Below are 15,143 nucleotides of genomic sequence, written 5' to 3'. Positions count from 1 at the left end.
CAGGAAACTACAGGATATCTTAAACCTAAATAAAATTAAATCCTCATTTCTAATTTTAAAGAAATTTTCAAGATGTGTTTAGTGCCAAGAGAGGTCACATTAAATACTGACGATGCCTAAAGACATTTAGTCCTGAAAATAAATTTTTTTATTTTTTGTACATATTTCCTGTATTTTCTGTTTGTATCTTAATAAAATAGATTGAAAAATAAATATGGATGGACATTAAAACTTCTAAAACAACAAGTCTGGTGATGGTGGCCTAAGACTTTTGCACAGTACTGTATATCTTGAATGCAATTGCTTGGTAAAATACATAAATGTAAAATATAAGATTCAACATAGGTTTTGATTTGCAATCATACACTCTAAAAAAATCCTTGTTGCACTTTACATGTGTTTACTTTAAATTTATTTTTTATAATTTATAGCAATTCCTCAGTAGCCATGAAAGTTTAAATGAATTGTAAAGTTGATTAAACGTAAAAATATAGATGCAACAAGTCTATACTTTGATTTTGTTCACTTTACTTTAATTGTAAAATGGAAAATCATAAACAATGAATGGAGTTTATATGGACAAATTAAGAACCTTACTGGTTCCTCAGATGTCTGAAAGTAACACGTAGCATATTGCATGTTTTGAAAAAAGGAACAGGCCTTTCCTGTACCGATGCCCATGCCCATGGGTCTTATCACACTAAAAGTGTCACACTACAAACATTAGCATCCCTTCTATCCATTGTCGCTCATGTGACATTGAGTTCAGCTTGTTCCCATGTGAGAAGAGAAACTAAAGAGGGGGAGTCTCCTCAATAACACTGAGATTGAGATTGGTTCTGACATCTCAAATAAGGGATCTTCAATGATATTGTTCACCTGCCCCTTTGGCTTAAAGCAGGGCGAGAGGGGGAGGGACGTGTTTTGGGGTTGTCGGCGAGGAGATGAAATGGTGGGGAGCGTAAAGCGAGGCAAGGTGGTGGGTGGTGATTCGCAACTGTGTTCGTGTGGTGGAAATTTTATTGGCGGACAGGTGGAAGAAAATCTCCCATCCGCAAAATACTTCCCCCATCCAGAATACACCCACAACACCCTTCCTTGCGGTGTTCACCGTTCAGAACAAGCCTCTATTGTGTGCCCGGAGGGCATGCTAAATGAGTCTTACGGATCAGCGGGGCACGGACCGTTACAGCACAATTTAGTCTGTCCTGTTGTCTCAAGACGGCCCCATTTCAAAACTCTCAGATCAGACAAATATAAGCAACCCCCCTTCATATGTCCCTGCATATCGCCCTCTCTCCCTCTCTTCTGTTGCTTTGCTCTCTCCCCCTCTACATCCATCCAGCCCGCACCGGCCCAAATAGGCCAAATCTCATCTATTGTCCCGAGACTGCCCAGTGTGAAATTCAGTGTGACGTTAAATGTTTTCTAATGAATAAATTTTGAAAGGATACGCAGAGGGAATATGTGTAATGGAATGTAGACTGCATTTTAAAAGCTTCTTCATTGTCCATCGTCTTTGGAATTTACAGGACAAAAAACGGCCTCTTTCAAAGCTAATGAGGTTTAGAGTGAGGCAGGGAGGGGGACAGAAGAGATTTTCGGGGGCTTCTAGTCGTTAGATTAGACTTAGATTTCTTTCCCCTTTTCTGTTTCGTCGTTTAATTCGCTATCTGAAAGTCAAATATCGTCTGGTCATAAAAGCTGGGGGTGGACAAACCTGAGCAGAATTCTGAAAAAGTATGGACCTCTGTAAATCCTCAGATATGCTGTAAATACCCAGTTTTAAATTGTAAAAGTATCTATATTATTTTGTGTAATACACAACTTCTCTACTTCTCTAATGACTTCGCATTGAGCTAAGGAAGTACAAAAAATATTTAAGGTTGATGTTACATCTAAGATTTGCAGAGAAATTGCTCAATATTGTGGTAAACCTCTTACTGGATTCCTTTAATGTGTGAAGAAATCAAAGATTTCCGTTAAGTAGGTTGGTTTATTTACAGTTTACTCTTATAAGATCGATTTTAGCATAAACTAGGTGTGACACAGTACCCAAACCCAACACAAACTCATGGCAATTTGTACGTATTTTATGAGGTGGCTAATTTGTATTAATTTGTACACAACCTGATCTCACGAATTATAGTAACGGAATATTTTGCTCATTTATCCGTGTCATTGTCACAGATCTCCGCATTTTTCCGTGTCCGTACCACAGACTTTCTTTTCACGTATTGGTTACTCCATAGTTTTTCCTATTTTCTAACCATTGTCGCATGGGTTTGGGGATAGAACGACTTTCTGTTACATAAAATGACATCCTAACCCAAACCCAATTCTAACCTTAACTTCAGGCGACAATTGTTTAAAAATCTGGAGAAAAAAAATAGTATAAACCAATACCAAGCGACATCCTAACCCAAACCCCAAACCAAAGCGAAAATGGTTTAATAATAGGAAAAACAATTGAGTAACCAATACGTGAAACTGGCACAGAAAAGAAAAGTCTGTGGTACGGACACAGAAAAATGCAGAGATCCGTGACAGTGACACGTACAACTTTGTACAACTTGCTTTTGCCCCTTGGACGTTGGGTTTAGTGCTTGGGTTTCATTGTTTTTTTTCTAATAATCGTGTGTTTTTTGTTTTATGCACTTTTGTATGAATTCATCTGAATTGGCCAACTCACAAAATACGTTCGAATTTGTGTTAGATCAGGCTGCCCAAATCTCAGTGGCGTGAAAGCATTGCTTTGGCCTACAAGCTGGAAGATGGCTGCCTGAATTTAAAGTATAGCCTACTAAATGCTATCTGATTTGGTGTGTGAAATATATCTAATGTGATATTTAAACAGGATTGGTAGCAGAAGCTAAGCTGTCATTCATAGGGATAGGAACATGTTTTTTCTGCAGATGATATCTCATTACAAAGTGCTTTACAATAGAAAACAGCACTAGTTAAACATCACAAGGGGATTATGCGGTTGGATGATCTTGACTCAATCTGAGGCCTTAGACCCTGAGTCGTGATCTCAACATGATAGGAAGTTTGTTAAAGAGCTATAGGTGGCTCAGATGTTGATTTTATTGCTGAAAAAATGCAGAATAAAAGTTATAACCCTGACAATTATAAATTATGTTTTATTAACAAGGTTCGGGAGGAGCACGATCAGATAATTAACTAATATAGCACAGGTGCATCTCATTTGGTAATCACAACACCAAATATACAGACATCCTACCTACCTCAGTCTTGCCACTCCACCCCAACTCGCCACCCTTGGGATGGGGGAGTTCTTCGGGTTCGTGCGAGTTCGAGCTTCACTCCGAATCCAGAGCCCTCCCCCAGAACAGAACTCCAAAATATGCGTACTTTCGCGATCAGATTAGATGTAAGGGCGAACTCGTGAACCGATACATAACTAATATCTCCATGGGTGATGAATGAACTGGCAGAAATTGATATTCAGGCCTGTTTTTAAGCTTTAAGCCTGACGCTTACAAATGCAGATGCACTTATCACACAATCCTACAGGCTTGGCCGGTGTTAATCACTTGCATTGAGTTGTGGTCACCGTGTTGTGTCTGTTTGGCAGAAAGGAAAGGTTAAGCTGGGTCAGCTGAACTTGGAGGGAGCCCTAATTGCAAGAGACCGAGTTGGCATCCAGGATTTTGTGCTTCTCGATGCCCACAACAGTGAGACGGCCTTCCTAGACAATCTGAAGAAACGTTTCTCAGAGGATTTGATATATGTGAGTGAAAAGCAAGGGCAAAATAAAACACAAAATAGAAAAATGCACCCTAAGGGGGCTTGCACACCAAAGCTTTTACGCCCGCGGCCGGCGCATGTTTTCAATTGATTCCAATGGAAACTCTGCGTTTTTCAAATAAGCCAGCGGGTTTTTTCCACGCTGAAAACCGGTGTTCTTCATTTTTTCTGCGCTCGGCGCTGAGCGTCGAGAGTTGAAAGAGATTTAACTTTGGGTGAAAAGCTCCGCTCGTCAATGTCAGTTCTCACACGGCTGTCCAATCACAGTGATGGAAGGCTGGGACAAATATCACAACAACCAACCGACTCACAGCTAGTATCACAGCTTCCAAAGCGCTGAGCTGAAGAAAGCCAGCTCTCAGCTGATAAACAGCTGGGATTCGGCGTCCTTCAGGCGTTTTCAGCCGCGTTTAAAAGTTTTGGTGTGCACGCCCCCAAGACTGTATCCTACATGTTTAAGTCTAAACCTCTTTTACACAGACTTACATAGGTACTTTGCTGATATCCGTGAACCCGTACAAAGAGCTGGACATTTACAACAAGAAACAGATGGACCTCTACATGGGGGTGAACTTTTTTGAGCTTCCACCTCATATGTAAGTTAAACTTTTCCTTACCAAACCAGAAACCGTGAAAACCAAAACTCAGTTAAAGCCTATATGTATCCTTTCCAGCTATGCATTAGCAGATAATGCCTACCACACCATGCTAACAGAAGCAAACAACCACTTCATTCTGATATCTGGGGAGAGCGGAGCAGGCAAAACCGAGGCGTCCAAAAAAATCTTACAGTACTATGCGGTCAGCTGTCCCAGCACTGCATTACTGGACACAGTGAGAGACCGCATGCTCATGTCCAACCCTGTACTAGAGGTCAGTCCAATAAAAATATGTCTGTCTGAGCATTCACAATATACTCCATGCTTTCATTAAATGTGTTTTAGGCTTTTGGAAATGCAAAGACAATGAAAAATGACAACTCTAGTCGTTTTGGAAAGTACATGGACATCCAGTTTGACAGCCAGGTATGAACCAATCCGACAAGATCCGACTGATTGCCATTTTTAAGATACAACAGAAGGTTTATGACTTTTATTATTAGGGAGATGCTGTTGGTGGCCATATCCTCAGCTATCTGCTGGAAAAGTCCAGAGTCGTTCACCAAAACCACGAAGAGAGAAATTTTCATATCTTTTACCAGCTGGTGGAAGGTGGAGGGGAAGACCTACTGAGACACCTGGGCTTGGAAAGAGACACCAAGCGGTATTCCTATCTGGTGCAGGTTCGATTTCGGATTTGATGGGCACAAACTATGAGTAAAGTGTGCAACCTACAGAGATATCGAAACTGCACTGAATCTGCACTTGTGTTGTTGTCTTTATAGGGGCAATGTTCCAATGTGAGCTCCATCAATGATAAGAATGACTGGAATACTGTTAAAAATGCTCTGTCGGTCATTGACTTTGATGCTAATGACACTGAGGTAAGAATAAATGTAAAAACTGCAATCTTTGTAATCTGTTTGACTCTAACTTGCTTTCTTTAATATGCCAGCACCTCTTTGGGATCATAGCCAGTGTGCTTCATCTGGGAAACGTGCACTTTGATGGAGACACCAAAGGTTATGCAGTTCTGAACTCAAATGCAGGACTACGCTGGGTATCTAAGGTCAGCTTTTATTATCTGTTCTGTTGCACTTAATTGTCATTGACCCTTAGTGGTTGTGTCATTTGTATAATCTTATAATCCGATTAACATTTTTACTTTTCTTTTGGTGTGTAAGTGTGTATTAGTGCATGCTAACAATATGCAAAGGGTACATACCGCAAAGTAAACAATGACACGAGTTATCGTCTCCAACGTAAATCTCTTTTCTTGGACTACGACAAACACACGCATTGTAGGCAACAGTTTACTTCCCGGGATTGGTGATGTAGACAAGACCGACTTTATCATAATCTTTATCATCTCATTATGGACTCATCGGTTGTAAATTAACTCCTGTTAGCATTGTATTATGACCGAATCTTTCAAACATGGTAAGGAGTGTCACATTTCTGGTTAATGTCAGAGGTATTCAGGCCAATCACAACGCCAATCAAACACTTTCTTTTATACCTAATACACAAAATAATGTGTTTTTTTAGCAATGAAATAGGTGCTCTTTAACAAAAACGCAATATAATATACATAACTATATGATTAGTGGTAAATAAAGACCTTAAAAAATGAACTGTATTGTTTTTATTACCTTACCATGAGCCATTTTTTTTCTACATACACCGTGGGTCCCCTTACATGGAAGTCACCATTTCGCACCGCCATGTTCCTTCAGAAGCCCTAAATGGAAAAACTGCTCTATAGAGCTCATTTTGACACTACGTTGTCTCAGACGATGACGTGTTTGTCCTGTGGCGGCTATGGTAGCTTTTCTATGCGTTTTGAAAAGGAGGGGTGTGCTGTGGACTGAGCCGCTGGTTGCAATTCAGATGTAGATAAAAATCTACACAGTGCACCTTTAATCTAACATTGTGATTTTGATGTTTAGCTGTTAGGGATCCATGTTCAGGTGCTTCAGGAAGCTCTTACATACAGGAAGATTGAAGCCAAATCAGAGGAGGTAAAATAGGGGCGTTTTTAATGTTATGTAATGTATTACTGTAAAATGTTACTGTTTGTTTAACTCATTCCCCGCCAGCCTTTTTTTTTTGAGTAGCCCACCAGCATTTATTGTGATTTTCACAAAACGCCTTCCAGGAAAATTTTCTATAAATATAAAAACATGCAAATATATCAAATGAAAGAACAGACCCTCTGCTTTTAAACAAACAAATCAACCAAATATTCAGGAAAAGCTGAAATAATTGCATTTTTGTAAATTAATTTTATTAGAGATCAGATTTAGAACGATTATCAAAACATACACAGAGTTTTAAATTAATTATTTTTTATATTTTTATAAATTGAAGATTACCGTAAAAATTGGTCAAGAAAGCGTCATTGGCAGGGAAATGTTTTCTTTTAATTGACCAGATATCTCGTCAATGGCGGGGAAAGAGTTAAAGTTTTCTTAAATCGGATTTGTGAACTATCTCTCTGGTCTTCAGGTCCTGAGCCCATTCACTGTAGATCATGCTGTCTATGCCAGAGATGCTCTGGCCAAAGCCATATATGGCCGTACCTTTACCTGGCTGGTCAATAGGATCAATGAGTCTTTGGAAAATAAGGTAGGATGACAGGAAAAATGCAGTTTAGATCAATATTGTGAAAACGTGTGAGGCAGAAATGGTACATTTTGTTTCTTTCATTGTAAGGAAATGTATGTTATTTTTCAAAGGAAAGCAAACACTTTTTACTCCATCTTATACTGTACCTGTATTGTTATGCTTGGCTGTTTAGGACTCTAGCAGGAAAACAGTAATTGGATTGTTGGACATTTATGGATTTGAGGTATTCTTTGTCAACAGGTATGAATTTGCATTATTAGATAGCATTTCGATTTTGTGGAACAAACGCAAGATCTGGTAAACTTCCACAAAGAATCAATAACAACAAAGACCTTTTAGCAAAATAAATAACATGTGGATTACCTTTTAGTTCATAGCTAAAGCATATCAAAAACTACACTGAGCTAATGTTACTGCATGGGTAAAATTAATGTATACAATGTTAACTACAGATCAGCTGCCAAACCTCCCTTTACATAGCAGTGATCCATGATCGCTGTCTCCCTCCTTTTAAGGAAACCAAAACGTTTGTTATTTTCAACAATGTATTTGTTCCAGAGTTCAGTTTAGCCACTAGCCAGACCATTAAACAAAGTTAAGTTCAGTCCAGAGGCGTAATTGCACCATTGCGCGTGTGTCCGATGAAATCATCTATAAACGGATGGACAGACAGACTCACAGACAACTATCAGACAAAAAAAGATCCAAACATTATTGCTGCTAGAAAGGGATAGTTCACCCAAAAATGAAAATTCTGTCAACATTTACTGACCCTTTTGTTGTTACAAAACTGTATACATTTTTTGTTCTGCGGAATACAAATGAAGATATTTGTTATGAAGCACGAAATCGAAACACCATTGACTTCCAAAGTAGGAAAAAATAAGGTGCTCAAAAATGGTTTGGTTTCAAACATTGCTCAAAATATCTTGATCAGAAAAGAAAAATTAATACAGGTCTGTAGAAACAGGAGGGTGAACTGTCCCTTTAAGATACCGTACATTAAGAGTCAGGTCTAAACACGATCCTATTTAAGACATTCAGTTAACATCTAATAGTTGATATGAGGATGTTTTTCTTATGAAACATTCAATTCCCAGAGCCCCTTCTGCTATGCAGTGACATTAAGATGCACCTTTAAAATACATGCTATTCTTTGTATAATGTATCTATTATTCACAAGTGATCTTTCTGTTTTTTTATAGTTTTGAGCAATTCTGCATAAATTACTGCAATGAGAAGCTACAGCAACTTTTCATTCAGTTGACACTAAAAGCTGAACAGGAAGAATATGAAGGAGAAGGAATTGGGGTACACATTTACTAATCCTGATATGGTGCTACAATATTTTTGCTTGAATGTTTCCTGTCGACTTTTGTAAATAATCCCTAATAATCCCTATCCCTAATGTTGAGATAATAAGTCACTTTCTGTGTGTGTGTCAGTGGGAGCCGGTGCAGTTTTTCAACAACAAAATCATCTGTGACCTGGTAGAGGAGAAGTACAGAGGAATCATCTCTGTGCTGGTATGAAATGATAAAAACACTTCATATACAAAAGACAGACAAAAAGCATGCTATTTGAAATTAAATATTCTTGATGCTATATGAAAAACTACCATTTAGTATGTTTTTTTTAGCTTTTTCGTTTATGGGGACACTCTCTGTGTCCCCGTAAACCACCTTTATAGCATAATAAACATGTCACTATACACTATTCATGTCCTCGTAAACCACATAGACCAACACACACACACACACACACACACACACACACACACACACACACACACACACACACACACACACACACACACACACACACACACACACACACACACACATATATATATATGAAGAGTTTAGATGCAATAACCACTAAACGCCACCTCCGACACATGCAATACGTTCATCAAATACTTTGCATCAAATCTGCTTAATCCCACCCACAGGCTATTCAGAAATACTGCTTTTTGAGCAGAATCCATAAGGGATTGATAAAAAATGCTAATGAACAAGAAATCATGCCAGATGCACTTGGCGTTTTGCATCTAAGCTCTTCAAATATACATATATGTGTCTGCTGAAATGCACACATGCCTAAATGTAATGGGAATGAGCAAATATCCATCTGTTGAATTTCAGGATGAGGAGTGCCTGAGGCCAGGAGATGCCTCAGATCTTACATTTCTTGAGAAACTTGAGGAGAAAATGGGCAATCATCCGCACTTTGTAACGTGAGTTAATGTAGTCAATTATGTGTTAAAAAACCAGTGTTGGTTAAAGGGCGACGGCGTAGGTTCCGCGTCGGTTTTCATTTATACTTCTGCGTCGCCGTCCGCGTCGACGTGCAAACACACGCGAAACCGCTGGTTGGCAGTAATCACCCGTGTAACCACAGTAGCAGCAGAAGTCGTCACAGAAGAAGAAGCTAAGCAAGTTAACCCACAAACGAACAAGAAATAGCTTGTTGTGTATAATTTGAGAAGACCAACAATAATGGAAGTAAATAAACAGCGACTTATGTTGCAGTTTTAGTTAAATCACTCCTCAACTTGGCTCATTTTTGTTTTCACCGTCTCAAACGGAAATACCTATGATGCAGACCTACGCACGACTATAAATCGCCCTTTACTCAACAAAAGTAATTAATTACTACTAATTACATCTTTAATCATGTAATTAGATTACTGTACAAATTACTAATTACTTTCTCTATCCTATTTAGTAAATGATATAAAGATGAAACGGCTCGAATAAATCCTATAAAAATACATACATTATTCTGGTCACACTTTTTAAGATTCAGTTCTCACTATTAACTAACTATTAACTACTTTTGCCTCAGTATACTCCTAATTACTGCTCATTACTACTTAGTAAAGTATTTGTTAAGTTTAATACGGCAGGAAATTTGTAGGATTAAGGATGTAGACTAAGGTTTTGCTAAATCAGGCATTAATATGTGCTTTTTAAGTATTAATAAACAGTCAATATCTCAGTAATATTAATGCTAATACCAAACCAGTTAATAGTGAGAATCAATAATAGAAAAACTACACTAGAGTGTTACCATTATTCTTATTATCTCACCAAAGTATTTAAAGTGAGAAGGATATAAAAAAACTTGCATTTCAATCTTAGACTTAAAATTTTGATGTTAAATCCACTATTGTATTATATATATATAATTGTTTACAATCCATACACAGTATTTAGTTCAATTACATCCGAAGTAACTGTAATTAAATCACTAGAAAAATTAGAGTAATCCATTATTTTACTTTTTTAAGGAAAAGTAATTAAATTACAGTAACTAATTACTTAGTTATCGTTTCACCTAACACTGGTCTAAAAAGGTGTCTTTTGCTTAAGTATTATTTAATTCATTCAGTACTGATTGAAACAATCAACAGTTCTCTTAAGTCAGTCAAGGCTTGTTGTATCTGAAACTGAAGCGTTCACCCCCCATAGTTTGACTGCTTTGTCTTTCTTAAGCCTTTTACTGACTGATGTCCTGATGAAAGTGCCTAGCAGTCTGAAAGTTTCAGATGTTGTGCTACTCACTCTTCATCCAGACCAAACACAAATTAACTTCCTGATTTACTGACCATGTGCCAAAAAACCTCCTGAATAGATCTTAGCATGTAAAGGTCATGGTTTCAATTTCTAGGAAACACTTGTGCTGATAAGATTTACCTTAAATGTTAAAACAAATTCAACAAAAATAATCATAAAACACAGAACAATGGTCTGGTTACACTAGATGTCTATTTTTTAAGCATTGTTAAGAGAGGATTCGGTTTTATGAAAGCATTTTTTCTATGAACTAAAGGCATAAATTGGCTGATAAAAAGACCCGTAAGACTCTTGAGAGAGGAGACTTTCGTCTACTTCATTATGCAGGAGAGGTGACCTATTGCGTTGTCGGTAAGTGACTCTCACAATTCCTTGCTGTTCATTTTGTCTTTGTTTGAAAAATTATATATATGTATATATATGTTTTTGTTTTTCAGGATTCATTGACAAAAACAACGATCTTTTGTATAAGAACATCAAAGATGTAAGTGCACCAGGATACAACAAAGACTAGGGGTGTCACGATTCTCCAAATCCTCGATTCGATTACATTTTCGATTCTAATGTCACGATCTCTACTTTTTTTAAAGAACAGGTTGCTATGCCATTTTTAGACTAGACTTTTATGAAATATAATATCTGACCTTGAACCTGGAGATGCCCTTCCATGTTAGTCGTGCTGCCAGTGGAAAAACACGGTACACGCACATACCTGATAAAATGAAACTTCCTGTCAAATGAACATCCCTGTCAGTACTTTGCACCTTAAAAGCGCGCTTTTATTACCGTCGGATGAGATTGTGAGATTATACCCCAATAAGTCATGTTTAAATGCTGTTTTTATAACTCTTAAGCAACTGACATTAGTTTTTCAGAAACTTAAACGGATCTCCGACCAGTCCTGTCACAGGCGCCGCTCTGCTGTGCACGCGGGCGTGCTCTGATTGAGTTCAGCTGAAGGCGCGTGCTGTTTTCTGTTTCACATGTAAAGAGCAGCTTGCGTGGTGTCTCGTGCATCTGCCATGCTATCTTTTAACTGGCCGTAGCTAGCTAAGTTAGAGGAGGTTGACTCGCAGCACTCAACACGTGGCTTAGTTTTGGTAAACCATTCTCTGCAAGCATTCTCTGAAATTTGGCTCCCCCTGTGATGTCAGAAGGAGATAATGCCGCACCTTAATCTGCACTATCCAACCAGGGCACTGCCGTTTAGTGCAGAGATCAGCTCATTTGCATTTTAAAGGACACACCCAAAAACGGTTTGTTAACATGTTATAATAAATGTTCTGAGCTAAAACTTAACATACATACTCTGGGGACACCAAAGATTTATTTTACATCTTTAAAAAGTCTTGTTAAATGTCCCCCTTAAGTGCTGACACGTATTTTAGATCCCTCTGGAGTTAATAGTAGGTAATGTGAATTTACTATCTTGTGCATTCTTATGAATCTCTATTTGTGTGTTTGTAACCATCAGGTGATGCGGCTCTCTAAAAACCCCATAATTCAGGAGTGCTTTCCAGCCAATGAAGCAGACAGCAAGAGAAGACCTGAGACAGTGAGTCCATTAGCTGTGTTTAAAAAAACACATTAGCTTCTACTACATTCTGTTTGGAATAAAATTATCTAAATATAAGTATAGACACTGTAAGCATGCACAAATGCAATCACAAATGCAATCATAGCTGATTCAAATAAAAAATTTTTTTTAGATATGCCGCATCCAAAATCGCCTAATTTCATACTATATAGTATTCGAAAGACAGTATGCGAAAAGTACCCGGATGACTACTGACCTACTTTAAATTTTCAAGTGTGCATTCAAATGTAAATTCCAAAAGGTGAATAATAAAAATACCAAAAAATATATGAATGAACCTACTTTTTACATGATTTAGGTACCAAGAATTGGATTTCTTGTGATATAATTGTGCTTATTAAACAGAGCACATTTACATTATGGTCACAGTTGTTCTGATTACGTCATACGGGTCACATGACAATGAAAACATGCCGGATGCAGTATGTCCGAATATATTCATACTGTACACAAACAGTATTAAAGGAATATTCCATTTTCTTAAAAGAAAAATCCAGATAATTTACTCACCACCATGTCATCCAAAATGTTGATCTCTTTCTTTGTTCAGTAGAGAAGAAATTATGTTTTTTGAGGAAAACATTGCAGGATTTTTCTCATTTTAATGGACTTTAATAGAGCCCAACATTTAATACTTAACTCAACACTTAACAGTTTTTTTCAATGGAGTTTCAAAGGACTCTAAATGATCCCAAACGAGGCATAAGGGTCTCATCTAGCAAAACGATTGTCATTTTTGACAAGAAAAATAAAAAATATGCTCTTTTAAACCACTTTTCGTCTAGATCCGGTCGTGATGCGCCAGCGTGACCCCACGCAATACGTCATGACGTCAAGAGGTCACAGAGGACGAATGCGAAACTCCGCCCCAGTGTTTACAAGTGTGTTGAAAGAGGAACGTTCCTACGTTGTTGTATGTCAACTGATACTAATTAATGTCTTTGTGTCAGTTTATTATTTACAATGGTCCGCAAATGTGCGTTTTATAACACGTGACCTCCCTACGTCACTACGCATTTATGTTAGGTCACGCTGGACCGGACCTAGACGAAAAGTTGTGGTTTAAAAGAGCATATTTTTTTATTTTTCTTGTCAAAATGACAATCGTTTCGCTAGATAAGACCCCTTATGCCTCGTTTGGGATCGTTTAGAGTCCTTTGAAACTCAGTTGAAAAAAACTGTTAAGTGTTGAGTTAAGTATTAAATGTTGGGCTCTATTAAAGTCCATTAAAATGAGAAAAATCCTGCAATGTTTTCCTCAAAAAACGTAATTTCTTCTTGACTGAATAAAGAAAGACATCAACATTTTGGATGACATGGTGGTGAGTAAATTATCTGGATTTTTCTTTTAAGAAAATTGAATATTCCTTTAATACAATTTTAAAGAGCATACTTAAATATACACTTCTGCAATACCAATAATTATTTATTGAATAAAAAAATGTAATCTGTAGGTGGCCACTCAGTTTAAGAACAGCCTGCTGAGACTGACAGAGATTCTGATGGCTAAGGAGCCCTGGTATGTGCGATGCCTTAAATCCAATGACAATAAGCAGCCAGGTGAGAAACAATGACATAAAACTTTTATAAGACAATGTTAACAGAACAAACAATAGTCAAATACAAGGAACCTGTTGTGCAACCAGATGTTTCTGAAAATGTCACATTTTTCATAAAACCAACTGAATCTTAATTTATTTAATTAAAGGGGACATTTCACAGGACATTTCATTATTTTTATTAAGATGTAAATTTAGTCTTTGTTGTCCCCAGAGTACATATGTGGAGTTTTAGCTCAAAATAACCCATATACTTTATTTTAATATACTAAAATTGCCACTTTGTAGGTGTGAGCAGAAATGTGCAGTTTTTGGGTGTGTCCTTTAAAATGCAAATGTGCTGATGAAATGCAAACACTGACCGCCATGATGGTGGTTTGTTGAAATTGAAACTCACTTGTGCTGTCAATTATTCTATCACTGCAAAAAATGACTTTCTTACTTAGTATTTTTGTCTGTTTTCACTAAAAATATCTGAAAATTATTACATCAAGATGTATTTTGTATTTTTGAGCAAATGACCTATTAAAATAAGTCTAGTTTTTAGACAAAACATATCAAATTTAAGCGAATTTGTGCTTAAAACAAGCAAAAAAATCTGCCGATGGAATAAGACATTTTTTGCTGAATTTTTCTTGTATTAGGTAAATTTAAGAAAAAATACTTATCCCACTGGCAGATTTTTTTTGCTTGTTTTAAGCACAAATTTACTTAAATTTGATATGTTTTGTCTAAAAACTAAAGTTATTTTCATTATAAGATCCCCTTTTGACATCACAGGGGGAGACAAATTTCAATGACTTTTTTTCCTCATATCCTTGCAGAGAATGGTTTACCAAAACTAAGTTACTGTTTTTTTCCACATTTTCTAGGTTGATAAAAGCACCGGGGACCCAATTAAGAACTTAAACATAAAAAAAGAAAAGTCAGATTTTCATGAAATGTCCCCTTTAAGAGTGTCTAAAAATTTTATAGTGCAGATCAGTTTTTTCAATTATGGTAGATTTTGTTTTTTCCCCTTAATCACAGGCAAGTTTGATGAAGTTTTGGTGAGGCACCAAGTGAAATATCTGGGATTGATGGAGCACCTGAGGGTCAGACGAGCAGGCTTTGCATATCGGCGTAGATATGAAGTCTTTTTAAAAAGGTAAACTGACAAACAATACCCATAAATACACAGACGTGACACCTGTTGCTTTTCAGTTTGTTTTAATGAAATAAAATACTTAGCTAATACAATATGCTTAAGGTATAAACCCCTTTGTCCTGCCACATGGCCCCATTGGAGAGGAGTTCCTGCAGATGGGGTGGAAAAACTAGTTAAGCATCTCGGCTACCAGCCTGATGAGTATAAAATGGGCAGGTGAGCTGGTTAATGCTAACAATTTACAATTTAATATTAACATGTAAA

General features: G+C 37.2%; 1 protein-coding gene across 1 annotated transcript in view; it reads left to right on the top strand.

The window, feature by feature from the left end:
- Window positions 1-15,143, top strand: part of myo1ha (myosin IHa) — a 32,510-nt gene that overhangs the window by 10,895 nt on the left and 6,472 nt on the right. The window contains exons 3-21 of the mRNA XM_073814812.1: window positions 3,599-3,754; window positions 4,252-4,367; window positions 4,446-4,644; window positions 4,716-4,796; window positions 4,874-5,053; window positions 5,156-5,254; window positions 5,326-5,439; window positions 6,320-6,391; window positions 6,879-6,998; window positions 7,171-7,238; window positions 8,204-8,309; window positions 8,444-8,524; window positions 9,143-9,234; window positions 10,833-10,927; window positions 11,014-11,060; window positions 12,051-12,131; window positions 13,628-13,733; window positions 14,762-14,879; window positions 14,982-15,095. Of these exons, the coding sequence (XP_073670913.1) occupies window positions 3,599-3,754; window positions 4,252-4,367; window positions 4,446-4,644; window positions 4,716-4,796; window positions 4,874-5,053; window positions 5,156-5,254; window positions 5,326-5,439; window positions 6,320-6,391; window positions 6,879-6,998; window positions 7,171-7,238; window positions 8,204-8,309; window positions 8,444-8,524; window positions 9,143-9,234; window positions 10,833-10,927; window positions 11,014-11,060; window positions 12,051-12,131; window positions 13,628-13,733; window positions 14,762-14,879; window positions 14,982-15,095 (2,045 nt within the window). The remainder of the gene's footprint in view (window positions 1-3,598; window positions 3,755-4,251; window positions 4,368-4,445; window positions 4,645-4,715; window positions 4,797-4,873; window positions 5,054-5,155; window positions 5,255-5,325; window positions 5,440-6,319; window positions 6,392-6,878; window positions 6,999-7,170; window positions 7,239-8,203; window positions 8,310-8,443; window positions 8,525-9,142; window positions 9,235-10,832; window positions 10,928-11,013; window positions 11,061-12,050; window positions 12,132-13,627; window positions 13,734-14,761; window positions 14,880-14,981; window positions 15,096-15,143) is intronic.

This window comes from Paramisgurnus dabryanus, chromosome 5 (assembly GCF_030506205.2).
Source record: "Paramisgurnus dabryanus chromosome 5, PD_genome_1.1, whole genome shotgun sequence".
NCBI lineage: Eukaryota > Metazoa > Chordata > Actinopteri > Cypriniformes > Cobitidae > Paramisgurnus > Paramisgurnus dabryanus.
Note: the sequence above shows the minus strand (reverse complement) of the source record. Positions and strands in the feature narration are given on the sequence as shown.